Source organism: Vipera berus, assembly GCF_964194415.1.
Source record: "Vipera berus genome assembly, chromosome: 3".
Taxonomy (NCBI): Eukaryota; Metazoa; Chordata; class Lepidosauria; order Squamata; family Viperidae; genus Vipera; species Vipera berus.
This window is the reverse complement of record NC_138204.1, coordinates 176990943-177014544: the sequence shown is the minus strand read 5'-3', so window position 1 is coordinate 177014544 and position 23602 is coordinate 176990943. Positions and strand designations below refer to the sequence as shown.

Sequence of the window (23602 nt, the reverse complement as noted above, 5' to 3'; positions counted from 1 at the left end):
GCGTACTGGTGATACCCCACCCCGAAACCACGAATGATCTCGCCCAGCGGCTTCATATAGATGTTGAACAGGAGAGGCGAGAGGACCGACCCCTGAGGAACTCCACAAATGAGAGACCTCGGGGCGGATCTCTGCCCTCCTGTCAACACCGACTGCGAGCGGCCCTGGAGGTAGGAGGAGAACCACCGTAGAACGGTGCCTCCCACTCCCAACCCCCTGAGACGCCGCAGCAGGATACCATGGTCGATGGTATCGAAAGCCGCTGAGAGATCTAATAGGACCAGGACAGAGGAGCAACCCCTGTCCCTAGCCCTCCAGAGATCATTCACCAGCGCGACCAATGCCGTCTCCGTGCTGTGTCCGGGCCTGAAGCCCGATTGGTACGGGTCCAGATAATCAGTTTCCTCCAGGAACAGAGGGAGCTGATGCGCCACCACACTCTCAACAACCTTCGCCAGAAAGCGAAGGTTGGAGACTGGACGATAGTTGTTTAAAACAGCCGGGTCCAAAGCAGGCTTCTTGAGAAGGGGCCTCACCACCGCCTCCTTCAAGGCGGCAGGGAAGACACCCTCCTTCAAAGAAGCAGTTATTACTGCATGGAACCAGCCTCGTGTTCCCTCCCGAGCCGCATAAGCTAGCCAGGAGGGGCACGGATCCAACAAACAGGTGGTGGTGCTCAGTCTCCCCATGATCCTGTCCACATCATCAGGGGAAACAGGGTCGAACTCAGTCCAGATAACATGCTCAAGACCGCCTGATTCCTCCACGTCAGACTCTGCCCAGTCAGAGTCCAGACCGGTCCGGATCCGAGCGATTTTGTCCGCCAGATGATGACTAAACTCCTCGGCTCGTCCCTGCAAGGGATCCTCTCTCACCTCCTGGTTAAGGAGGGAGCGAGTCACCCTAAACAGGGCGGCCGGGCGATTATCTGCGGACGCGATAAGGGCGGCAAAGTAGTTAGACTTCGCCGTCCTTATCGCCGCAAGATAAGACCTTATAAAGGTTCTTAACTGCAATCGGTCGGATTCGGATCGGCTGGATCTCCAACCGCTCTCTAGACCTCGTCTCCGACGCTTCATCTCCCGGAGCTCCACAGAGAACCATGGGGCCCAACGGGATCTGCGCCGGGTCAGAGGTCGCATGGGTACAACGCAGTCAATTGCCCTGGTGGCAGCCGTTTCCCAGGCCTCCACCAGAGCATCGACTGGGCTGTGGGTAAGGGTGATAGGTATAGGTAAGGGTGATAGGTATAGAATACATGCCACAGTCATTGCATATGCATCTCCATGTGCCTCTGCCAAGAACAAGCAACTGAAACCAGAAGTGCCAAGTAGCCTGGCGATTTTTCAAATTATAAGACTGCCAGCCCCTTGGCTTTTCTCTTGATCAAGGACTAGTCTGAATTAAACCAGGGTGAAGAAGATATAGGATCTTTTATCAGCACCGAAGATTACAGCTAGGTCTCTGTCTGAATTTTTTTCTACCACATTGTTCTGAAGAAGGAAAACCAGCCTAAAAAGGAGCTGTAGCTTGGACCTAATCCAGAAAGATACTATAAGAGCATGCTGGTATTTTTTTTCAAACAATTTCAAAATTCCAAGTAAATATCTATGGATAACTAAACAAAGGTTTGAATTAAAAACCTGAAAGGGAAAATAATCTAGCATTCTGCCATCCATCAAAGTAAACCACGTATAAAAATAAAAGAAAAACCAGAATATTTTGCTAGTATCTAAGGACCTACATAAAAATGGCTAATTTTGCTGGATATTGAAAAAAAATTGTAAACAGATTTGCTTTTTGTCACAATAACAGACATATTCATCTTCATTAGTCAGATGAATAAATAGCAACTAGAGCTGTGCAGTGATCTGGATTTGAAAAGGAAAATGTTATTTTCACTGTGTGTAGATGGCCACAGTATGTGCAGGCACTCAGAAATACGTACACAGCACTTCTTGGGAACGTCTTAAATCAAAGGTGTCTTCCTGGGTTCACAAGCAAACTAAGGAATGCACTATATAAATGCTCAATAGCTCCTGTCATATTTTGCCCTTCAAATTCAGATCTATCTTCAACTTTCTTAATTATTCTGCTTAATATGTAGCAAAATCCCCAGGTATCACAGTCTCCACCATCTCTTTGTTCTTCCAAATTCAGAATCACCTTAAACTGCAAGACAGGTAGCATGCAAATTTAATAAATAAATAATACACAAATTTTTCTAGAATGAGCATCATTATTTGAATCAGCAATGGAACTTGCCTAAAATATGTTCATGTGTGTAAATGATATAGATATAGATGATATAGATGATATACTCTAGGTGGTTTGACAAATACCACATCTTGATTAATGATCATCTTGGTTGAAATTCTATGCTGCAATTCTTTCCATTTTTAAAAAACATAAAAAGAAGTATATCCCAATTTCTTTATTTCATTTATTACAATTATTTGTATGACGTACTTGAGCCTACTTTATTTCATTTATTACAATTATTTGTATGACGTACTTTTTGACTGTTCAAAAATGTGGGTGGAATATCAGCAAAAAGAATAAGAAAACTTATGCTAGTACAATTCTTATTAATGTCAGAAAATAGGCTTAAAATAATGAACTTCCATCTAGTTTTTAAAAAAATACCTTGTGCTTTCCATATATATGTATGGAAACACATTCCCACGGAAACCATTATATGCGGAGTCGAATCCAGCCTGACCAAAATTAACCCTGACGATGCCAACAAAATCAGACTCGAAGTTACCAACATCCTCTGCACCAGCAAACCACCCAAAAGCAACTTACCCAAAGAGGAACAGACAGCACTACTTAACCTAAAAAAAGACACCAGCATAATCATTCTGCCAGCAGACAAAGGCAATGCCACGGTAGTAATGAACTCATCTGACTACCATACCAAATTATCCAACCTACTCCAAGACTCCACATACAAACTCCTCAAGACAGATCCCACCACCTACCTGGAAAAAACCACAAAATCCAAAATAAAAGCCACCCGCATCAGTGAAGAGATCCAGCAAACAATCATTCCCAGAGAAAAATCATCCAGATGTCCCAAGCTCTATGGTCTGCCCAAGATACACAAAGAAGGAACCCCACTCAGACCTATAGTCAGCTCCATAGGCTCACCTCTACAAAATCTAGCCAAATTTCTTGCCAAACAACTACAGCCTTACGCAAATTCCATCACCTCACACGTACAAAACTCATTCCAATTCATAGAGATCATAAGTAAACTAAACTTACAGCCCTGTGACCTACTTGTGAGCTTTGATGTCGTATCCCTCTTCACCCAAGTGCCAATCAAAGAAGCCTTGACAGCTATCCGAAATAAATACAACCCCCCTAAACACATCCTAGATCTGACCAACCACTGCCTATCCAACACATACTTCATCTACAATGGACAAAGATACAAACAAATGGAAGGAGCACCCATGGGATCACCCCTTTCACCTGTCATCGCAAACCTCTACATGGAACACTTTGAAACCCTCGCTCTAGAAAAATCCAACCACAAACCCAAACTCTGGCTCAGATACGTAGATGACACCTTCGTAATCTGGCCACACGGCCAAGAAAAACTGGATGACTTCCTCACACACCTCAATAGCCTACACCCCAAAATACAATTCACCATGGAAACAGAAGCTAACAATCAACTCCCCTTCCTTGATGTCTTAGTCTACAAGAAATCCAACGGCTCCCTAGGACACACTATCTACCATAAAAAAACACACACAAACCGCTATCTGAACGCACTCTCACACCACCACCCAGCACAGATCAACTCCGTAGCCAAGACACTCATCTCCAGAACAAAACACCTAGCTGACGAACAACACCTAAAAACTGAACTACACACTCTCACTAATGTACTAACAACCAATGGATTCCAAAGAAACACGATTACCAAATTAATCCGAAGAGAGACACCCACAAAAACCCAAGACAGAGAACAAGAAAATGGCAAAGCCCTCCTCCCATACTTAAAAGGGACCACAGACAGAATCAGCAAGATCCTCCAAAAACACAACATCAAAACAGCATTCTACACAGACAGAAAAATATCCACCATCCTAAGAAACCCCAAAGACACAATTGGGTTAGAAAACCAAGGAATATACGAAATCCCATGCACCACCTGCACCACCACATACATCGGACAGACCAACAGAAGAATAAGTGCACGCATTGAAGAGCACAAAAACTCACTCAGAAAGGGAGAACAAACTTCATCCCTGGTCCAACACTTTGAAGCCACGGGACATGAAATTGATTTTAAAAAAACCAAAACTATCGCCAAAATCGAACATTTTAACAACAGAATAATCAGAGAAGCCATTGAGATAGAAAAACGCCCCCACAGCATGAACAAACGAGATGATACCTCTCGCCTACCAGCCATTTGGAAACCCGCCTTGATTGACAGACGAGTCCCAACCACCAAGAATGATACCAGACCCAAACTCATGATAACATCACATGACACCACCACCACACAACCATTCAAAAAGCAAATCCGAACCCACAATGATAACGACGCACAACCACAAAACAGAAGCCTAACTACAGCTGCAACATCAGTCACTTTAAACCCCTCCAAACCACACAATAAGCAAACTGACACCCACTATAAAAACATGGCACCACCACAAACACGAAGCCGAACAAAAGCAGCACAACTCACCTGCTCAGGTCTAAGGCTGGCAGCTGAGACCAGCCCATCCACTCAAAACACACCCCCACCCAATCAGAACACACCCACCATTCAAAACACACTCCCACCCAATCAGAACACACTTAATCTTCCACCCAATCAGAGCACACCTCCACCCACAGAACACACCCCCTCTGGCAGTTTAAAAAAGAGGAACAAACAGCCACTACCACATGCTTCTCCCAGAAGAAGGAAGCAGAAGCCACTAGCCTGATGATGACGGATGGGATTCCGTTGAAACATTGCGCCTACGCCTTCATTTCTACGCGGGAAAAAACCCGAATGACCAAAGGTCCACATACAGACACCCGCGAAAACCTCAGAAAACACACACACACACACACACACACACACACACACATATATATATATATATGTGTGTGTGTGTGTGTGTGTGTGTGGTGTGTGTGTGTGTGTAAATTACTAACAAAGAATTAAGGGAGACTGAAATGCATTTCTAACTTATTAGTTTTCATCAGTCAGCCATACCCTTCTGAGATTCGAACCTGGGCTGATTGCACATTAGGTAAAAACACTCTTATATATATATAATGATACATAAACCTTCCTTGAAGACATATAGAGAAGTTATTTTACTCTAATTAAGATAAAATCTTTCGAATAGCCTACTCATTTGGTTTAAATTTTTTTATTTATTTCCAGTGTTGTTTTAGGCAATGCTGGCTTTTTTCTTCAAGGGGAACAACATTTTGACCTCTACAAAATTGGTTCTTTCATGTTAAGTTAATTCTCTAAAGACAAAAATGAATTTATTCAATATTAGAGAGGTAAAGGAAGGTTAAGTAGCTTCTGGAATCTTTTTCTCTAGCAGACTGGAACATTGCACCTATTACATGGCAGGACACCTGTTTACAATAAGTGTACATCTAACAAAAAGTTGCGATATACATATTTGCCTCATTGACTACATTTGCAGAATACACTAAGTTGTACTGTGATTAAGTCCAGTTTAATATCAAAACCCCAAACACTCAAGACTCCCATTGAAAACAGCTTTAAATACAATAGGGAAAAATGGTTTAATATAGTCTATTCACTTAATTCAGCATTTTGTATGTTACCTAAGACTCAGATGAAAAGAGTTACTTCCCCTTCTGCTATCCATTGGAAGAAACAGAAGAACAAACTGCTTCCTAAAATGGGGCTCCTCCAGTTCTTTTATCTCTTCTGCTTCCCTATTTTAATCTTCACATCAAGCTTGCAAAGAATAAATGGGAATTCTAAAGTCACTGTGCTGGACAAAGCTCACCCCAAGGAGACTTATCCCTCCTCTATCTGTATAGCTTTAAACCTGGTTGTGCCACCAGTTTTTAAGGAAGCATTAGCCAGAAGAATATCAGCAAAAGGAATGTATGGTTTGTCATGTTATGTCATAAGATCAATGAATGAGATAGTAAATTGGTTTAGCATAATGCACAACACTCTTTGCATGTGAATATCATAGATAGATAGATAGATAGATAGATAGATAGATAGATAGATAGATAGATAGATATAGATAGATAGACAGAAAGACAGACAGACAGACAGACAGACAGACAGACAGACAGATATAGATAGATAGATAGATAGATAGATAGATAGATAGATAGATAGATAGATAGATAGATAGATAGATATAGATGTATAGATATAGCCAATTTAAAATAAATATGTTCACATGGGCAATCTTACTTACCTTTCCTCTTTCAAAGGGATCTCGATGATCGAGAGAGGTTTTGAGCTGAATTAAATTAGATGTATCCATGTCTCCAAACAAAATGATATGAACATTGGCATCAGTTCCTGCCCCTTTTTTGTCACCAGTGTACACTTTAATAATATGTTCTGTCAGATTTTCTGGTCCATTATCTTCTTTATTAACCAAAGAGAGGGGGATTTCTCTCCTTATTTCAGATTTATCAGTGTCCAGATGGAATGTTCTAAACATAATTTTTAAAAGACAAGCCATATACAGAATTTGATATGAAATTTAATAAAGAAAAAACACATTTTTTAAAGATTCCTTTCCTTGAGATCCAGTTTTGTCTAATGCATCTTTCTTAATTCAACCCCAAGAATTCTCCAATCAGCACACTGACTGGAGAGTTCTGGGTGATGAAATCTAAGTTGTTACCCTTGAGAAATACTAGTTATAAACTTGGAGGTTGTGGGTTTTAGTACTAACTTAGACCAAAACCAGCTGATGACTGTGGGCCAGTTAGTCTCTTTCAGCTCTGGGATGAAGTTCTGAAAATGCTGCCAAGAAAACCTGCAGGGCAATCACCAGGAATTAAAACTGACTTGAAGGCACACATTTAAAAAATGCCCATAACATAAAGAAAACCATAATTGATGTTAGTCTCTGAATGTACTTTTTGAGTGGTAACATGAAGTTCACGACTTTCCAACTGCCACAGGTGTGAGTTTTGACAGGGTCTCCTGGCTTTGGACTATCATTGACACAGCTGTTAAGGATGGAACCAATTCTCTTAATAGCCAACGGTGGGCAGCAGAAGGGAGGGGTTAGATAGCAGCTGTTTTATTCATGCCGGTGAAACTCTTTTCAACAATCTCCCTGGCAGGTAAGCTTATCCTGCATGACAACTTTTTATAAGATATTTTATAAGTGTGATTTTTATACATGCCTCCTATAAAAAACTATTTTTTTTCCGTTCAGTTGGATTTACCCTTTTCCTCTGCTGTTCTTCCCATATCCCTTTCAGATTATAGGTTATTTTGATGTGAACAGAGGCTTCAGGGAGTTTGCTAGGCCCCATTTACAAGTCTTGTTTCTGAATCTTACAAGGGCAGTTGTGAACAAATGCCTTTTCTACTTAATTACCACCTCACTATATCTTTTGGGACAAGCAACACCCCTCCCCTTTTGGATTGCACACTTTTCCTTAACAAATTGGTATGTTTGCAGTCTGTAGTGAGCTTTGTGGGGATTTTTTTTAAAAAAGAAACATAGCAATGCAAATTAGAGCATTAATTTTAGCCAGGTAGTTTGCTACCTGACAAGGAGAACCAAAGGTTTCATCTCCTTTTCCTTTCAAGGTCTATGGTATTGAAAGCCTATGAGATTGTTTTTGGCATTTGAGTTTAAAAAAATCCAAGATAATACCTCCTTCCTCCTTGGTAGTAAGTACACCATAATAACAAAGTAAAGTATTGATCAGCTTTCCTTTCTTAATACCCCAAATTTGCCCCTGGTGATTCATATTTCTCATACTCACTCGTTCACTTCAAATATGTACACAGGCTCTTGCTTTAAATTTTCCTTTAAGTGCAAGGTTTTAATTGCCAGTTTGCAAGCTGCATTAGAGCAACAGATAATTAAAACATTTTTTCATGCCAACACTACTATCAAATTATATTAAGTATCAGTAAATAATAGCATTACAAGTCTATACCTTCTTAAATCTTAAGTAGTTGCACTTAAATCACAAACTGGAGAGTTTTTTATTTAATATATCCACTGTGTTTCCAGCTATCATTATGCAACTGCACAATGCAACTGCAACTTCCATACTTATTGCAAATAGAAGGAGAGGTCTATAGGACTTATTTTCAAATAAATTTCATTTAAAAGATACATTTCCTCAAAGTTCAGTGCCAGAACATGGAGTCTACATTTAAGAATGTCTGAGACTCAGTTCCTGGCAATTCTAAATTAAGCTGGGAGAACTGCTTGAAACTGTTAAAAATTGCTGTCCATCACCATGAAATATATTGTTCTAGACGGAACAAAGATCTTACTCAGCATAATGCTGTTTCCTATTTTTAAACTATTTAATGAAACCTCAAAGAAGTTATATTAGGTTATATAGTATACTATTATATTATATACTACTTATTATACATATGCAGCATCAGTGTTAAACTGCAAGGTTCTCATCAATATTTTTGCAGTGAAAAAAACTTACATGATGTATTTTCAATAAGAAGGACAATTTTGTGCAATTTTCCCAAATCCACAGCATCTGTTTGACCTGTAAATAACTAAACATATCAGAAGATATTTCAATAAAGCAGAAATTATGATATATTCAATACTATTGTGTGTGTATACATATACATATAAAATCTTTGCCTCTAATTACCTACCTACCTACCTTCCATATCTATCTATCTATCTATCTATCTATCTATCTATCTATCTATCTATCTATCTATCTATCTATCTATCTATCTATCTATCTATCTATCTATCTATCTACCATCCATCCATCCATCCATCCATCCATCCATATATCTATCTAGAACCAGTTTGGTGTAATGGCTAAGGTGTCAAGTTAGATACAAGAAGACCATCAATTCTAGTCCTGCCTTAGGCTTGAAGCCAACAAGGTGGTCTTAGGCCAGTCACTGTCTCTTACCCTTAGAAAGCAACTAATAGCAAACCATTTCAGAAAAATCTTGCCAAGAAAACTATAGGGACTACTCCAGGCAGTCACTAGGCATCAACACTGATTTAAAGCCTAACCTAACCTATAAATATAATGCACATACACACATTTGGAATTGAAAGATGTTTTTATTCTATATTTTCAGATAACAGTAAAAAACTGAATTACCACCCCAACTTCTCCTTTATCAATTGTAGATGATGGTGACAACAAAAGTCTTCGGTCTTCAGTAACTCCATTGGTTCCATATACAGACAAAGAGATAGGCACCATGTTTATTTTGCTCACATTATCACTGCAGAATATTTTTATATCATACGTAATCACTGTAAAATAAAAAATGTCAAATCTGATATAACAGGTGCCATCATCATTTCATAATTCATTACTTTAATAATCATCCCTGCTATATGCTAGTATTTACATGATATTTTCTCTGCATTAATTCATCATTAGTTAAGTGAGTGATATAACTAAAAACACATACTGAATATTTTTATATTCCCAAAGTGCTTTTGCTCCTTTCTCTCTTTTTAGCACTGATGAAAGCATTGTTAAAGCAGATACTTGAGTCTATTTGATCCGGTAATCCATCCAGATCTTTCATTTTGTCATCCACAAAGCCAAATATTGAACCATTCCCACAATCAAAGGATTTTGTATTCCAAATCTGAAGCACACTTTATCCAGTACATGAAAATTGCAATTATGCAAAATGATCATTGTAAAATCTGGAGGAATTGAAATACTGAGTAAAAAATGTTAGGATAGGTTTGGGGAGTAAGTATGTCAAATGAATGATCCAGATAACACAGTAACAGAATCAATGCTTTAATTGATTGGCATCAGGATTCAAGTCTTGAGGGGCCAAATATAGTCAGGGCTCAGATAAATCATATTCCATTTTCTCTGTGACATCCTGTTTTTGAAGGTGAAGTAAGTTTCAAAGGTTGCTTGAAACACTCCTTTTTACCATAGTAAAACTGGATACTTTTACCATACTTCATAGACCTTTTTTTTCTAGAAATCTAATCTGGTCACTCCTCTTTGGATAAGCCTTCTTTGTCAAAACCTTTCTTAAAATATGACAATCAAAACTGGGCTCAATGCTCTATGCAGTTAACAAATTACTCCTCATAATCTGATTTTATTACATTTCTGATAATGTAACTTGAAGATGCATTTATTGTAGCAACCACATTATTCTGCTAATCAGTTCAAAAAAAATGTTTAGATATTGTATATCACCTAGTTATACATTTAGGATCTTCATGACTGAAACAGACTAATAAAATAAATAGACATAATTGTGACCTTAAAAAAAGAACAATGTTTTTAAGTGCTTTTCTAAATTAAACCAAAATATTACAAAGGTGTTTAAAAAGACTAGCTTGCAGAGATTGGCCAATTTGAGCAGGATAGCTGACTTTGTAACAATGCCGCTTGGGGTGTGTGTGAAAGCCCTAATAAGCAGACATATACATAGAATGAAGGCTACTGCTAAGCTTGTAAGCCGCCCTGAGTCTTCAGAGAAGGGCGGGATATAAATGGAATTAAATAAAATTTAGGTTGCTAAGTCAAAGAATTGTTAAATGAGTTTGCCCCATTTTACGACTTTTCTTGCCACTGCTATTAAGTGAATCATTGCAATTGTTAAATTAATAACACAGTTGTTGACTTCCCCATTGACTTTGCTTGTCACAAAAGGTGATCACATGACCTTGGGACAGAGCAACGGTTCTAAATATGAACCAGTTGCCAAGCATCTGAATTTTGATCATGTGACTATGGGGATGCTGCAATGGTCCTAAGTCATGTCACTTTTTCCAGTGCCGTTGTAACTTTGAACAGTCACTAAATGAACTGTTATAAGTCAAGGACTACCTGTACTTTAAATCCATCCACCAAGACGACCCTAGTTTCTGCATAGCGTAGAATGACCAGAACATTTCCTCCTTGTGACTATGTCTATTTGGAGAAGGAAACAGTTTGAAATGTTTTGCAAGGTAAGCAGACTTCAACCATGAAGGGCTTTATATATCATTAGTAAAATCATGAAAATCACTCTTGAGGCCACAGTCCACTAATGGAGCTCCTGAAGCATAGAGATGAGAGAACATTGGAAACCTTTGGAGCAACTGTGCTACCTCCAGTACAGGGAGTCCTCGGCTTACAACTATTTGTTTAGTGACTATTTGAAGTTTCAATGTCACTGGAAAAAGTGACTTACAACCATCGCAGCATCACCACAGTCACATGTTAAAAATTCAGATGCTTGGCAACCAGCATTTATTTATGACAGTTGCAGCATCTCAGGGTTGTGTGATTGTCATTATGTGACCTTCCCAGCAGCTTCTGACAAACCAAATCAATGGAGGAAGTTGGATTCGCTTAATGGATTCTCATAGTCATGAGATTGGTTAGTGCCATGAGAGATCTCCCTTTGCCTTTGTTAACTAACTTTTAGCAGGGTTTATTTATTCCCATCTCCTATATTTTTAAAAAGAATTTTTAAATATTTTAATTTTAAAATGTTAACGTTAACATTTACATTTTTATATTTTGATGTTTTATTGTACATCACCCAGAGCCCCTGTTTGAGAGGGATGGGCTCTTCAGAAATGTGCAGTGTAAGTAAACAAATAATGGCTTCATGGTTCGCTTAGCAACTATAGAAATTTGCTTAACAACTATGGCAAAAAGATCATAAAATCAGGTGTGGTTGACTTAACAACCATCTTGCTTAGCAATGGAAATTCTGGCCCCAGTTATGGTTGTAAGTTGAGGATTGCCTGTAGCTGGATTTGCTTCAAAGAAGTCCCAACATAAAGTGAAGCTAGAGTCCAACCTGAAGGTAACCTGAACATGTGAGGCCATAGGGAAGGCTCATGTGCCAGAAAAAAGCAGACCTACAGAGATGTCTCAATTGACAGAAGCAATTCTACACCCCAATAGTTATTACCTGGGATGACACGGTAAGAGATTGGTCTAAGTTACTTAGATCATAGATACCACATATACTTCCATTTTATACCTATGATATACTTATGACATTTCATAATTCATGGAATGAAACCCATAAGTATAGGTTTCTTTGATATATAGGTAAATTTTAGAATTTAAAATTGCTGAATTTTATTATATTTATTTTGATGCAGTAATTCAGCCTGCTCAGAACCTTTTTATTCTGATTGTTTTAATAGTATTGCCTACTCTTTCTAGTTTTATATCATCTGTATTTGTATATTTCAAGTCTGAATGGATGTAGAAAAGGTAGCTCAGTACATATTTCACCACTAAAGTTAAATAAATCTATTCAGCCCATTTTACAGTCCACCAATCATTATAAATCTACAGTGTTGCAGCCACTCAACCAAATTGGCTCTCTGGTGTTAATAATAATAAACTAAGTGGTTTCCTGAGAAAAGAACTCTTTGCCAACATCTGGACAATATTTTTACTGTCTGCAGGCACCAAATAGCAGATGGCTGATTGGCTGCAATAACTGGGAACACAGTTACATTGAGGGAATAAGCATTACAGTGATAAATGTACCAAACAGCAACATTCAGAAATAAACAGCTACAAAAATATTAAGCTGATTTTGTCCCACCGAATTCAGTGAAACAGAATTAGCTTGAATCAATTCAACTAGTTTATGCAACTGGCTACTAATATTCACATGTCAGACAAATTTAATATTACTGTGAAATACTAGAAAAATATGTTGTATTCAAACAAAGGATTCTTATGATCCATGTATTAAATTATTTTGAGTCATTTGCACTTCAGTTACATAAAATATTTAGCATTTAATTCAACATGACTAATCACACAATGTAATAAAATATTTGAATTCAGTGGCAATTATTTTAATTCTTCAGAAATATAAATTCATTTTTGCAAATGATTATATATGCATTACATTTCTACTTACTTTTTCCAAACACTCACCAATGTTTATATGTAATACCCAGTTTGATAATTTAATATTACTTATATATTCACCATAAAAGTGACATGAACAGATTTTATAACTAGTATGTGCCAAATTTCATTTAGATTCATTCTTGTCGCTATTTGATAGATACGTTTTCACATGCGTATCATTTCGTATGAAATTCAGTAACACTGTTGAATACATGTCTGTACACTATTTCTCATTACAGATACAATCCCATAAATGTATGGAGAATAAAAAAAAAGACTCTGCTATTACAAGGTGGGATGTCTTCACACTGCTCTTATACACTTATCAGTCAATATACAGTTGACTGATAACTAGCTTTTTACCAAATTAAACCAGCATTTCATTGATTTGCAATGACAATTTGGCCATATCATGGAATAATTTCTTATATATTAAATGAAGTGAGAGCCTACTACAAACAGCCTACAACCACATCTTTGGGGCATTTTGAAATAGCAACAAAGATGGGGGCCAATTATGTTCCATAGAGAAGGGGCAATCACCAGGAAGGCTCTTTTTCATAGTCCCACCAGATGTACTTCCCTAATAGAATTGGCCAACAACATATCCCGCCTTTCTGTCCTGGTGGGCTGGATGGGTATAATGGGAAAAGGTGGTCCTTCAAATAGACTAGCCCCAAGCCAGTGATAACCAGTACCTTGACTTGTACCGGAAGCAAACTGGCAGCAAAACAGCTCCCAGAAAAGAGGTGACACATATACAAGTCTAGGCTTGCAATAAATGGTGTGGGCCACTGCATTCTGAACAATTCGAATAATTGCTGGATATTATGGCAGCACCTCTACAAATAGTAGCAAGTATCAATAATGGAGTTTGAGGACTGTTCCAAGTCTTTCTTCACAAAAGGGAAGGGAACTCATCTCTCACATTGCTATGACACAACACTCTTGTTTAAGTAATGCATAGGAACCAATATAGCTTTCAAAAGTACACATTCTCATCTGTTATCAGTAAGTGAGACCTTTAAACTACAATATAATGGAAATAATTACAGTATCTCTCTCCTCTGTAGTATGTGCGTCTGCCACTCAACTAATCAAATGGAAGCTTTAATCTTAAAATATTGATCTGAAAATAGTAACTTTTTCAATATATAGAAGCATTGTCATTTTATGGCATAGTTAATTAAAGGAAATTAAGATGGAGCCCCTTGATAAACATTTGAGTTGCAATTTCTGGAGTACGCGGTGGCTGAATGCCAATGGATACATACCAGAAAGGGCTTTCCTTAATGGCCATTCGATAGGGAACTCAATCCACTGATCTCCATTAAGAAGAGGAAATGTTACATTTAATGAGAGACTAAAGGTATCGAGGGTTACAGTGTTCTGGATTTTGCAGTGATGAAACAATTGCCATATGCTTTCTCCCAAGAGATGAATCCCAATCTTCACTTTATAAAGTGTTCCTAGATCAGATGGGAAATATACCTAAAAGAGAATAGCAGAATAAGTAGTTTTCCATTATGATTAAAATGACATTAAATCATATTTTGAAATAACATTTTCTTAGGCATTGTCAATTGCTGCTGATCCCACAGGCTAAAATGGAGAGTTCAAAAAAATCTTACTTTCTAAGCCCACATCTCAATTTTTTTAAAAGCATGGATTCATAAATAAAGAAAATGATGTGCAAATGCAAATCTTTGATGTTAATATGATAATACACATTAGTATGATCTTGTATTTACTGGTCTTTCTTAAATGTGTTCATTATAATATGTCAACAATGATGTTAAATGACATTTTATAAAATAATCAACAATATCAAGAAGAATAAAGAATTCTGGACTGGTTCTTTTTTGCATGAAGCAAGAATCAAATAGATAATACCATAGCTTACTAACATAGGGTAGGAGATTTAAAGGAAAGAGTGAGAGATAGAAACTGTTGTGAACTCTCTAGATCATGCTTTGCGAGGCAGTTGCCTCACTCTACCTTAGTGGTAAGACTAAGATGGAAAGATTTCTTGATTAAACTGAAAAGCTACTGTATCTGTATTTTATCTCTATACAAATAATTTACATGTTCATTGGAAAGATAATATGGAATACACATTTATTTTACATCAAATGTTAATTTGTCATCAGCTTGAATTCCTGTTTTACTCGTCAAGGTAATTGGTTCAGATTTGCCACTGTTTCCATAGAACACCCAAGTCAGTTTAGTAATGTTTTCCCAAGACTCTTCAAATGCTTTTGATGAATCTTCACGACATGTAGTGCAAGCTATCTTCCATAGACCTTCTAAACAAATAAAAGAAAATAGCATTATGGGAAGGATGTTCAAATTGGTTGAATCTAATATAAATTAATGAGTAAATATGTTACATTAGAATGTTAGATATTTCACTATTTAAACATAATTATAAAAACTGATATTGCCAATAATAGCAAAGTATTTTTAAAACAAAATATTTGTTTAAGCAGTCCGAGTCATCATGGATTGGTGTTACATAAACTACCTGATTTCATGTTTTGGCTTTGTAATAATGAGGCAGTTATGTTTCTCCTTTCCAATACTTCTAATTAAAAAAGAGAAAAAGGGAGAGATTAATATTTATTTGTAAAAGAATACTGAAATGATCACAGATGTGATAAACCTAGACATTTCTTAACTTACATTCAAATATTTGATAATCATATTTTCCTTAGAGAAATAGAGAACATTTCCTGGAAGATTAATGGAATATGCTGTGGTTTTTTAGTCCATGCAGAACACAGGCTTGTATCATCAGTTAATCTTAAACCAATGCCATAACTTACTGTACTGGGTAGCTGAGATCTTAATGGCTTAAGTATACTAATATATTGAAATGTAGAACTATTTGAGTGCAGCAAGCCATGTCTTTGGTCTTATACCAGGAAACCAGGAATAGTTATTTTTATATAGAAGTTCTTTTTTTTACTTAAAATGAGGCCCTTGAATGTCTCAAAGTGCCTGTGAATAAGAAACAGGAAGAGTGAGAAGATGATGAACAAGAGAAGAAAGAAAAGGCAAAAAAGCTGGTTGGACTCATAATGCTTGACAAGCTCATAGTTGGAGCTATTGATAGAGTAAAGCTTAAGGATGTAATCATCAAGATCTTTGCCATTACATGCTAGCTTTTCCTGTTTCTGGCTCCCTGAAATGTGAAGGGAAGGAAAAGGTTATTTTGTTAAATCAGTGTATGATGGGGCCATTCCTAGAGTGTAAGAAATATATGGTTGCATGGTTAACTTGGAATATATAAAACAAATGGAAACTTTCAAAAAAACTTTCAAAAAGGTTTTGAGTTTTTCTATAAGTATCTTAAGAAAGTGTTGAAAAAAACCAAAAGGTACAACAAGAAAGAAAGAAAATTGCCCATTGATAATAAATAATAGTTTATCAAACATATTAATATATCTCCTGAGCGGTAAGATAATTGAGAACATTTATTGATATTATAGCATTTCATCCAATCCTTTTTGAAGGAATCACAAAACAAAAATAGTTGATAATAGACACTTTCATAAATTTATGTTGCATTTGGTTGCAGCTTGCAACATTTAATTAATATTCTACAATCTTATTGCTAAGTTGGCTTGTGCTGTTGCTGGCATAAGCAAAGATTCTGCATTGTTTGCTTTCTGTTATTCAAGCTTCTAATACATAGGAAAAAATGGCATGTTCTGCCATTAAGAAGGAGATTCTTCACAAGAAATTTCAAATGAGAGATGTCTCAAATAACACTGACCGGTAGCACTCAGAGTTATTGAGGCATATTTTTTCTTTTCAGTTGTGTCTTTCAGCCATGTCTGTGTCATAAAGAGGGTCTCTTTTCCTTCACATTGTGGTTCTTTCACTATAACCTTCTGGAGGTGCCAAGCAGAGCCTTTTCCTTTTTCCACAATAAGCTGACACAGAGTTCCAATATCTACTGCTTCTATGGGAAAAATATCCACCTAGAAGGACCACAGTCAGCATACCAAAGACTTAATAAACAGAAGAATGAGATTGATACATCCAGTATAAAGCTGTCAAGCATATAAAAGCAACAGGAAAGTGAAGCTCCATGCTTTATTCTTATTTGACAACCATTAATCTGCATGCCAGCACCACCTTCCCTGATGTTCTACGGTGCTGCCAACCTTTAGATTACATTTGTAACAAAATTCTTCTCTGCAGACCTCTGCAATCCATTTATTTTTCTATACGAACAATAAATAAATAAGTGAAATGAAATGAAATAGATTTTATATTTGAATGTTCTCATCAACACATTTAGTATATCTGGGGCTCCACGATTCCAAACAAGCATTAGATAGTAGCAAGGAGATTCAAAACACTGAACTACTTTACTGACATCAAACAATCATTTGGATTTTAGCCAGATGATAGCCCTAAATTTAGCAATCCTGGAGAAAGCAAAATATATGGACCTATTTTCAAGTGAGTTCAGCATGAGCTCTGAAGGCTTGGTTGGCCCAATGGCTCATATGTGCTTTATGATCAACAGCAGAAGTGTTACTCTATTGGTTCTTGACTTCTCACAAGGTTTCATTACTGTCAGTTATGGTAGTTTCCCATATTCAAGAAAGATTTGGGAATAGGAGCCATGCCTTTGCAGTAATATTCTTTCTATCCCTCAAGTAGACTTCATATGGAATTTCTTTGAGTCAACTGGTTCTGAGAACAATAGTGTTTCCAAGTTGTATTCTATCTCCAATACTGTCAATATCTACTGTATATGAAAGTGCTGGTGTAGAACCTCAGATTAGAACTGGATATTATCAGTGTCGGACATCCCTGATCAGGATGCAGTATGACTTCCTCAACTCTTCAGCCTGATTTGGCAGAAGTATCACAGATATGGCCTGATTAAATCAGACTCTTATGCATGCAAGGATTAAACAATACACTATAAATGACCACCTAGTGTAATACAAGGATATTAGGGACTTTTACATATTCTGAAAGAATTGAAACTTCTTTTTTCTGTCCTTTCAAACTAACTAGTACTTGGTGTGGTGCTTGGTGGCCTTGAAGCCCAGTAGCTGTGTGTTTACATTAACACCATGTCTGTCTTGGAAAGTAGTTCTTACTTCATCAGCTGCAATCCTGGTGTCAGGTTTATTGCTGACACCAAGATTTATTTCTCTATGACATCTTCAGGAAATGGTATGACATCTCTGAATGATTGCTTGCAGTGAGTAATGGACAAGGTAAAGGATAATTAATTGAAACTGATCACGGATTAGACAGCAGTGTTTGTTGTGAGGAGTAAATCTACTTCTCCAAATGGGAATATGCTTTCGAAAAAGGAATAAATATGCAGTTTGGGGAAGAATATGGACATTTTTCTTTCTACAGTAATCTTACAGACTGAGGCAAAAGGCAGGAAGGCCTTTTACTAGCTTTCATTGATATGCAACCATAGATCTTTTCTTAAAAGACCTTTTTCTTAAATGTGGGTATTATAATCCAAATAATTTTCTTTATTTTTTTGGTAATGCCTTCTGATATTTCCCTCAAGGCCATCTCCATGGATGTCTACATGGATGTCTACACTCCCTTGTTCCATTTCCATCTTCATGCTCCATCACATTATGAATTAGGATTGTATCCTAAATGTCTAGTAAAGAGCACTATTATATATCTTTCTAATTAGGACAAATCATACATACATATCCTTTTTTGTTTATTTATTTGAAAAGCTTACCTTTCCTTCAGAAAAGCATTCCTGCCCATTCCTGAATACTTTTCTCTGGCCTGTGTCTCCCATTGTCCCTTTTAAAGTGACATACACATCAGAGTCTGTACCTGACTTTGGAGCTGAATCCGTTGAGATATACAGAATATATTGTTTAACTAAAGGCCAAACAAAAACCACCTATCAGTTTATAAACATATATTATAAGTATCTCATATATATATATAATGGATATAATATTTAAAAGGATATAATATATTCTTTATATATTATAAAGGAACAAGTATATTAGTAGTTAATTAAAATATTTTCCTGTTATTTAAAAAAGCACTCAGAGCAACAGCTAACAAAAATATTAAAACAAGTTTAACTACAGCAGCAAACAAGAAATTAATTACTGGAAGGTCTTATCTCGCGGTGATGGAGGCGGTGAAGTCCAACTACTTCGCTGCCCTCATCGCGTCCGCAGATAATCGCCCGGCCGCCCTGTTCAGGGTGACTCGCTCCCTCCTTAATCAGGAGGTGAGGGAGGAGCCCTTGCAGGGTTCTGCCGAGGAGTTTAGTCAGCATCTGGCGAACAAAATCGCTCAGATTTGGGCCGGTCTGGACTCCGACTGGGCAGAGTCTGACAGTGGGGCGGGGGAGACGAGTGGTCTTAGGAATGTTATCTGGGAAAAATTCGACCCTGTGACTCCGGAAGAGGTGGACAGGATCATGGGGAGGCTGAGTTCCACCACGTGTTTATTGGACCCGTGCCCCTCCTGGCTGGTGTATGCAGCTCAGGAGATACAAGGCTGGCTCCAGGCAGTAATAACTGCTTCTTTGAGGGAGGGTAGCTTCCCTGCCGCCTTGAAGGAGGCGGTGGTGAGGCCCCTCATCAGGAAGCCTGCCCTGGACCCAGCTATTTTGAACAACTATAGTCCGGTCTCCAACCTTCACTTTCATGTGGTGGCACATCAGCTCCCTCTGTTCCTGGAGGAAGCTGACTATCTGGACCTGTACCAATCGGGTTTTAGGCCCGGGTACAGCACGGAGACGGCATTGGTCGCACTGGTGAATGATCTCTGGTGGGCTCGGGACAGAGGTTTTTTCTCTGTCCTAGTCCTATTACACCTCTCAGTGGCTTTTGATACCATTGACCATGGTATCTTACTGCGGAGCCTCAGGGGGTTGGGAGTGGGTGGCACTGTTCTACAGTGGTTCTCCTCCTACCTCCTGGATCGTTCGCAGTCAGTGTTGGCAGGAGGGCAGAGGTCGGCCTCGAGGCCTCTCATTTGTGGAGTCCCTCAGGGCTCGGTCCTCTCACCCCTCCTGTTCAACATCTATATGAAGCCACTGGGTGAGATCATTCGTGGTTTTGGGGTAGGGTATCATCAGCTTTTCATCTCCACCCCAAATCAACCCAGTGATGCCCTCAACGTGATTTCCCATTGCCTGGAGGCGGTTAGGGTCTGGATGGGGATGAACAGGCTTCGACTTAATCCTGACAAGACCGAGTGGCTATACATACCGGCATCTCGGGTAATCCAGCCTATTCCATCTTTAACTATGGGGGGTGAGGTGTTACCCCCCGTAAATAGGGCTCGCAACTTGGGTGTCCTCCTTGACTCACAGCTCAGTTTGGAAGATCACATAGGAGTTGTGACCAGGGGGGCTTTTGCCCAGGTTCGCCTGGTGCGCCAGTTGCGGCCCTATCTGGACCGAGATGCCCTACGTACAGTCACTCATGTGCTTGTGACCTCTCGAATAGACTACTGCAATGCTCTTTACATGGGGCTGCCCTTGAGGACCACTCGGAGGCTCCAACTGGTGCAGAATGCGGCCGTGCGAGTTGTGTTGGGGGTCTCCCGATACTCCCATGTAACACCTCTTCGCAAGCTGCATTGGCTCCCAGTTGCCCTCCCGGTGAGATTCAAGGTGCTGGTGATGACCTACAAAGCCCTAAATGACATGGGTCTGGATTATTTACGGGAGTACCTTCTGCCGGCATCAACTTCCCATCGTCCAGAGAGGGCCTCCTTAGGGTGCCATTGGTCAGGGAGTGCCAGCTGGCGGCCCCCAGGGGGAGAGCATTCTCTATGGGCGCGCCTGCCCTCTGGAATCAGCTCCCTGTTGAGCTCCAGATGGCTCCCGACCTTCACTCTTTTCGCCGTGACCTGAAAACCTGGTTATTCGAGCTTGCCAGCCTGGACCGAGGGATTGGGATTTTAAATTTTAGAATTTGATTTACTTGGTTTGGGGCTAAATTTAATTTAATTTATTTTTAACTTTGTATGCCATGTTTTAACTGCCCTGTACACCGCCCTGAGTCCTTTGGGAGAAGGGCGGTATATAAATCTAATAAAATAAATAAATAAAATAGCATCACTTAAATGGTCTCTTTTGGATATATCTAGATTTCTCAACTGTTCCTTAAAGAATTTGGTCTATGTGGATAGATTTCAATGTGCTGAAATGACTGGAAGAGACCAAGTAATCATTTCTTGTACATAAAACTGGAATTATGTGTATATATTAAAGGTACTATTGGCTGCCACTGGAGGGGTCACCATCAAATTAAATCCTAGTGATTATATTATACTTTATAGTTTCTTTCATTGAGTTGCTAAGCTCTCTCAATAATTAGGAAATGTGCCAGGGCTATACAAACAGAAGATTGGCTTTGATAAAGATTTGTGCAAAACATCTTTTGACTCACAAAACAACCTGCCTTTTGTCTTCTAAAATATACAAGAAGAAGCTTCAGCATATGTATGACATCTACACATAGAGTAAATTGGAATTGCTGACAAGGCCTCCAAGCAAAACTAAACAATTCATATCCCCTTTGTTTACAAGACAACTTTTAATGAAAATTATGTCCTGCCCTGTCAATCGTTTATCCTTTTTTTATCTTTCTTTATTAGACTTATATACCGCCCTTTTCCCGTAGGACTCAGGGCGGTTCACAAGGTTTTTAAAATAACAATACAACAATTACAAAAATTAAGAACAGTTAAAATAATTATATTTAGACCTTGAATAAATATAAAATATAAAATCCCAATTAAAATCCAATTAAAACCCCAATTAATACTCTCAGTCCAGGCTAGAAAGCTCAAAGAGCCAAGTCTTCAGGTCCCGGCGGAATGAGCGAAGGTCAGGAGCAGTCCTAAGCTCTACGAGCAGCTGGTTCCAAAGGGCAGGCGCACCCACAGAGAAGGCCCTACCCCTGGGTGTTATCCGCTGGCAATCTTTTACCGGCGGTACCCTGAGAAGACCCTCCCTGTGGGAGCGCACAGGACGAAGGGAGCTTGATGCCGGCAGCAGGTGTTCCCTCAGATATCCCGGACCCAAGCCATTTAGGGCTTTATAGGTCATCACCAGCACCTTGAATCTCACTCGGAGGGCAACTGGAAGCCAATGCAGAGGTGTTACATGGGAGTATCGGGAAACCCCCATCACAACCCACGCGGCTGCATTCTGCACCAGCTGAAGCCTACGAGTGGTCCTCAAGGGCAGCCCCATGTAGAGAGCGTTGCAGTAGTCCAATCGGGAGGTCACGAGCGCATGAGTGACTGTGCGCAGGGCATGTCGGTCCAGGTAGGGCCGCAACTGGCACACCAGGCGAACCTGGGCAAAGGCCCCCCTGGTCACAGCTCCTATATGGTCCATTATATCCACCACTTAGATTGGTTTACAACATGGGTGTCAAACTCACGACGTCACGTGATGCGTCGCGATGTATCGCAACTTTTTTCCCCTTGCCAGGAATAGGGTGGGTGCAGTTTTGGCATGAAGCATCCGGCAGTTTGACACCCCTGGCTTACAACAATGGAAATCAATTCTAGGCAATACAATATAAGAACAAACCACAACAGAAAACACAACTGAGTATCTAAATCACAGTAAAAAAGAGTCATATTATAACAGCAGGTTGATAGTCTCTCTGCTCTCCCATCCTTTTCCAACTTTTGTTCTTTGGAGAAAAATAGCTTTGCATATGGCAAGAATTGCTGGCAATTACTGTTAGTATTGGCATTATACAAAGAAGATATTTTAAAGAATTGCAATAGTGCCACAAAGAAGGAACCATGATTCAAACAGTCTAGTAAAAAAAAATGATTGGAGCACTTTCTCCACAAAAGCAGAACCTCTAACTAAAAGTGGAATATACCATTTACTCTTCCTTCTTAACTGTTATATGGCATTAGCCATAGCGTCTAGTATATAATTTTAAGAATTGAAGCCTAAGCTGTCTTACTATAGTCTCTTCATTCCTTTTTCCTTTTTGTGTTACTTTTCAACTCCACATAGGAGTCAAGTGTCCTTTGTAAGCTTTTGTGGAAGTTGTTTTGACTGTTTGGTAAGTAACAAACCTGTTAAAAACCTGGTGCCAGTTATAAGAATGGGAAATTCAGCTACTGTGCATCCTTTGTTATCTGGAAAATCTCGGCAGCAAGGGATTTCTAAAGTTTCCTTACTCTTTTTATTCTGAAGCCTCACCTATAGAAAATAAGAAAATAATATATGCATAATCAAATCAGACCTTGAAAATGATAGTTTATCTCGGAAATTGAAACTCTTTTCATCATATTTCCTAATCTCTATTAAACCATTTAATTCTAAGGCTCTGAAGTGTCCTTTGGCTGTGACCTCCTCAATTTAATTATTATTATTAATTCTAGTATCATAAATTATATTCAATTGAATCAATACTAGGCACATTAAATTAGTTCTGGACTTTCAAATGCAATTTACTTACTGTATAGTATAAATGCAGATTAGTAGCATGGAAGGACA

The 23602-nt window shown here is 38.7% G+C and overlaps 1 protein-coding gene across 1 annotated transcript in view; it reads right to left on the bottom strand.

The window, feature by feature from the left end:
* LOC308666703 (lipoxygenase homology domain-containing protein 1-like) overlaps positions 1–23602 on the bottom strand; it is a 226928-nt gene that overhangs the window by 4203 nt on the left and 199123 nt on the right. Inside the window, exons 46-55 of the mRNA XM_081325599.1 lie at positions 23179–23305; positions 18830–18978; positions 16865–17072; positions 15611–15670; positions 15214–15392; positions 14361–14577; positions 9325–9482; positions 8674–8749; positions 7984–8062; positions 6444–6687 (exon numbers count right to left, since the gene is read on the bottom strand). Coding sequence (XP_081181725.1) covers positions 6444–6687; positions 7984–8062; positions 8674–8749; positions 9325–9482; positions 14361–14577; positions 15214–15392; positions 15611–15670; positions 16865–17072; positions 18830–18978; positions 23179–23305 — 1497 coding nt within the window. The remainder of the gene's footprint in view (positions 1–6443; positions 6688–7983; positions 8063–8673; positions 8750–9324; positions 9483–14360; positions 14578–15213; positions 15393–15610; positions 15671–16864; positions 17073–18829; positions 18979–23178; positions 23306–23602) is intronic.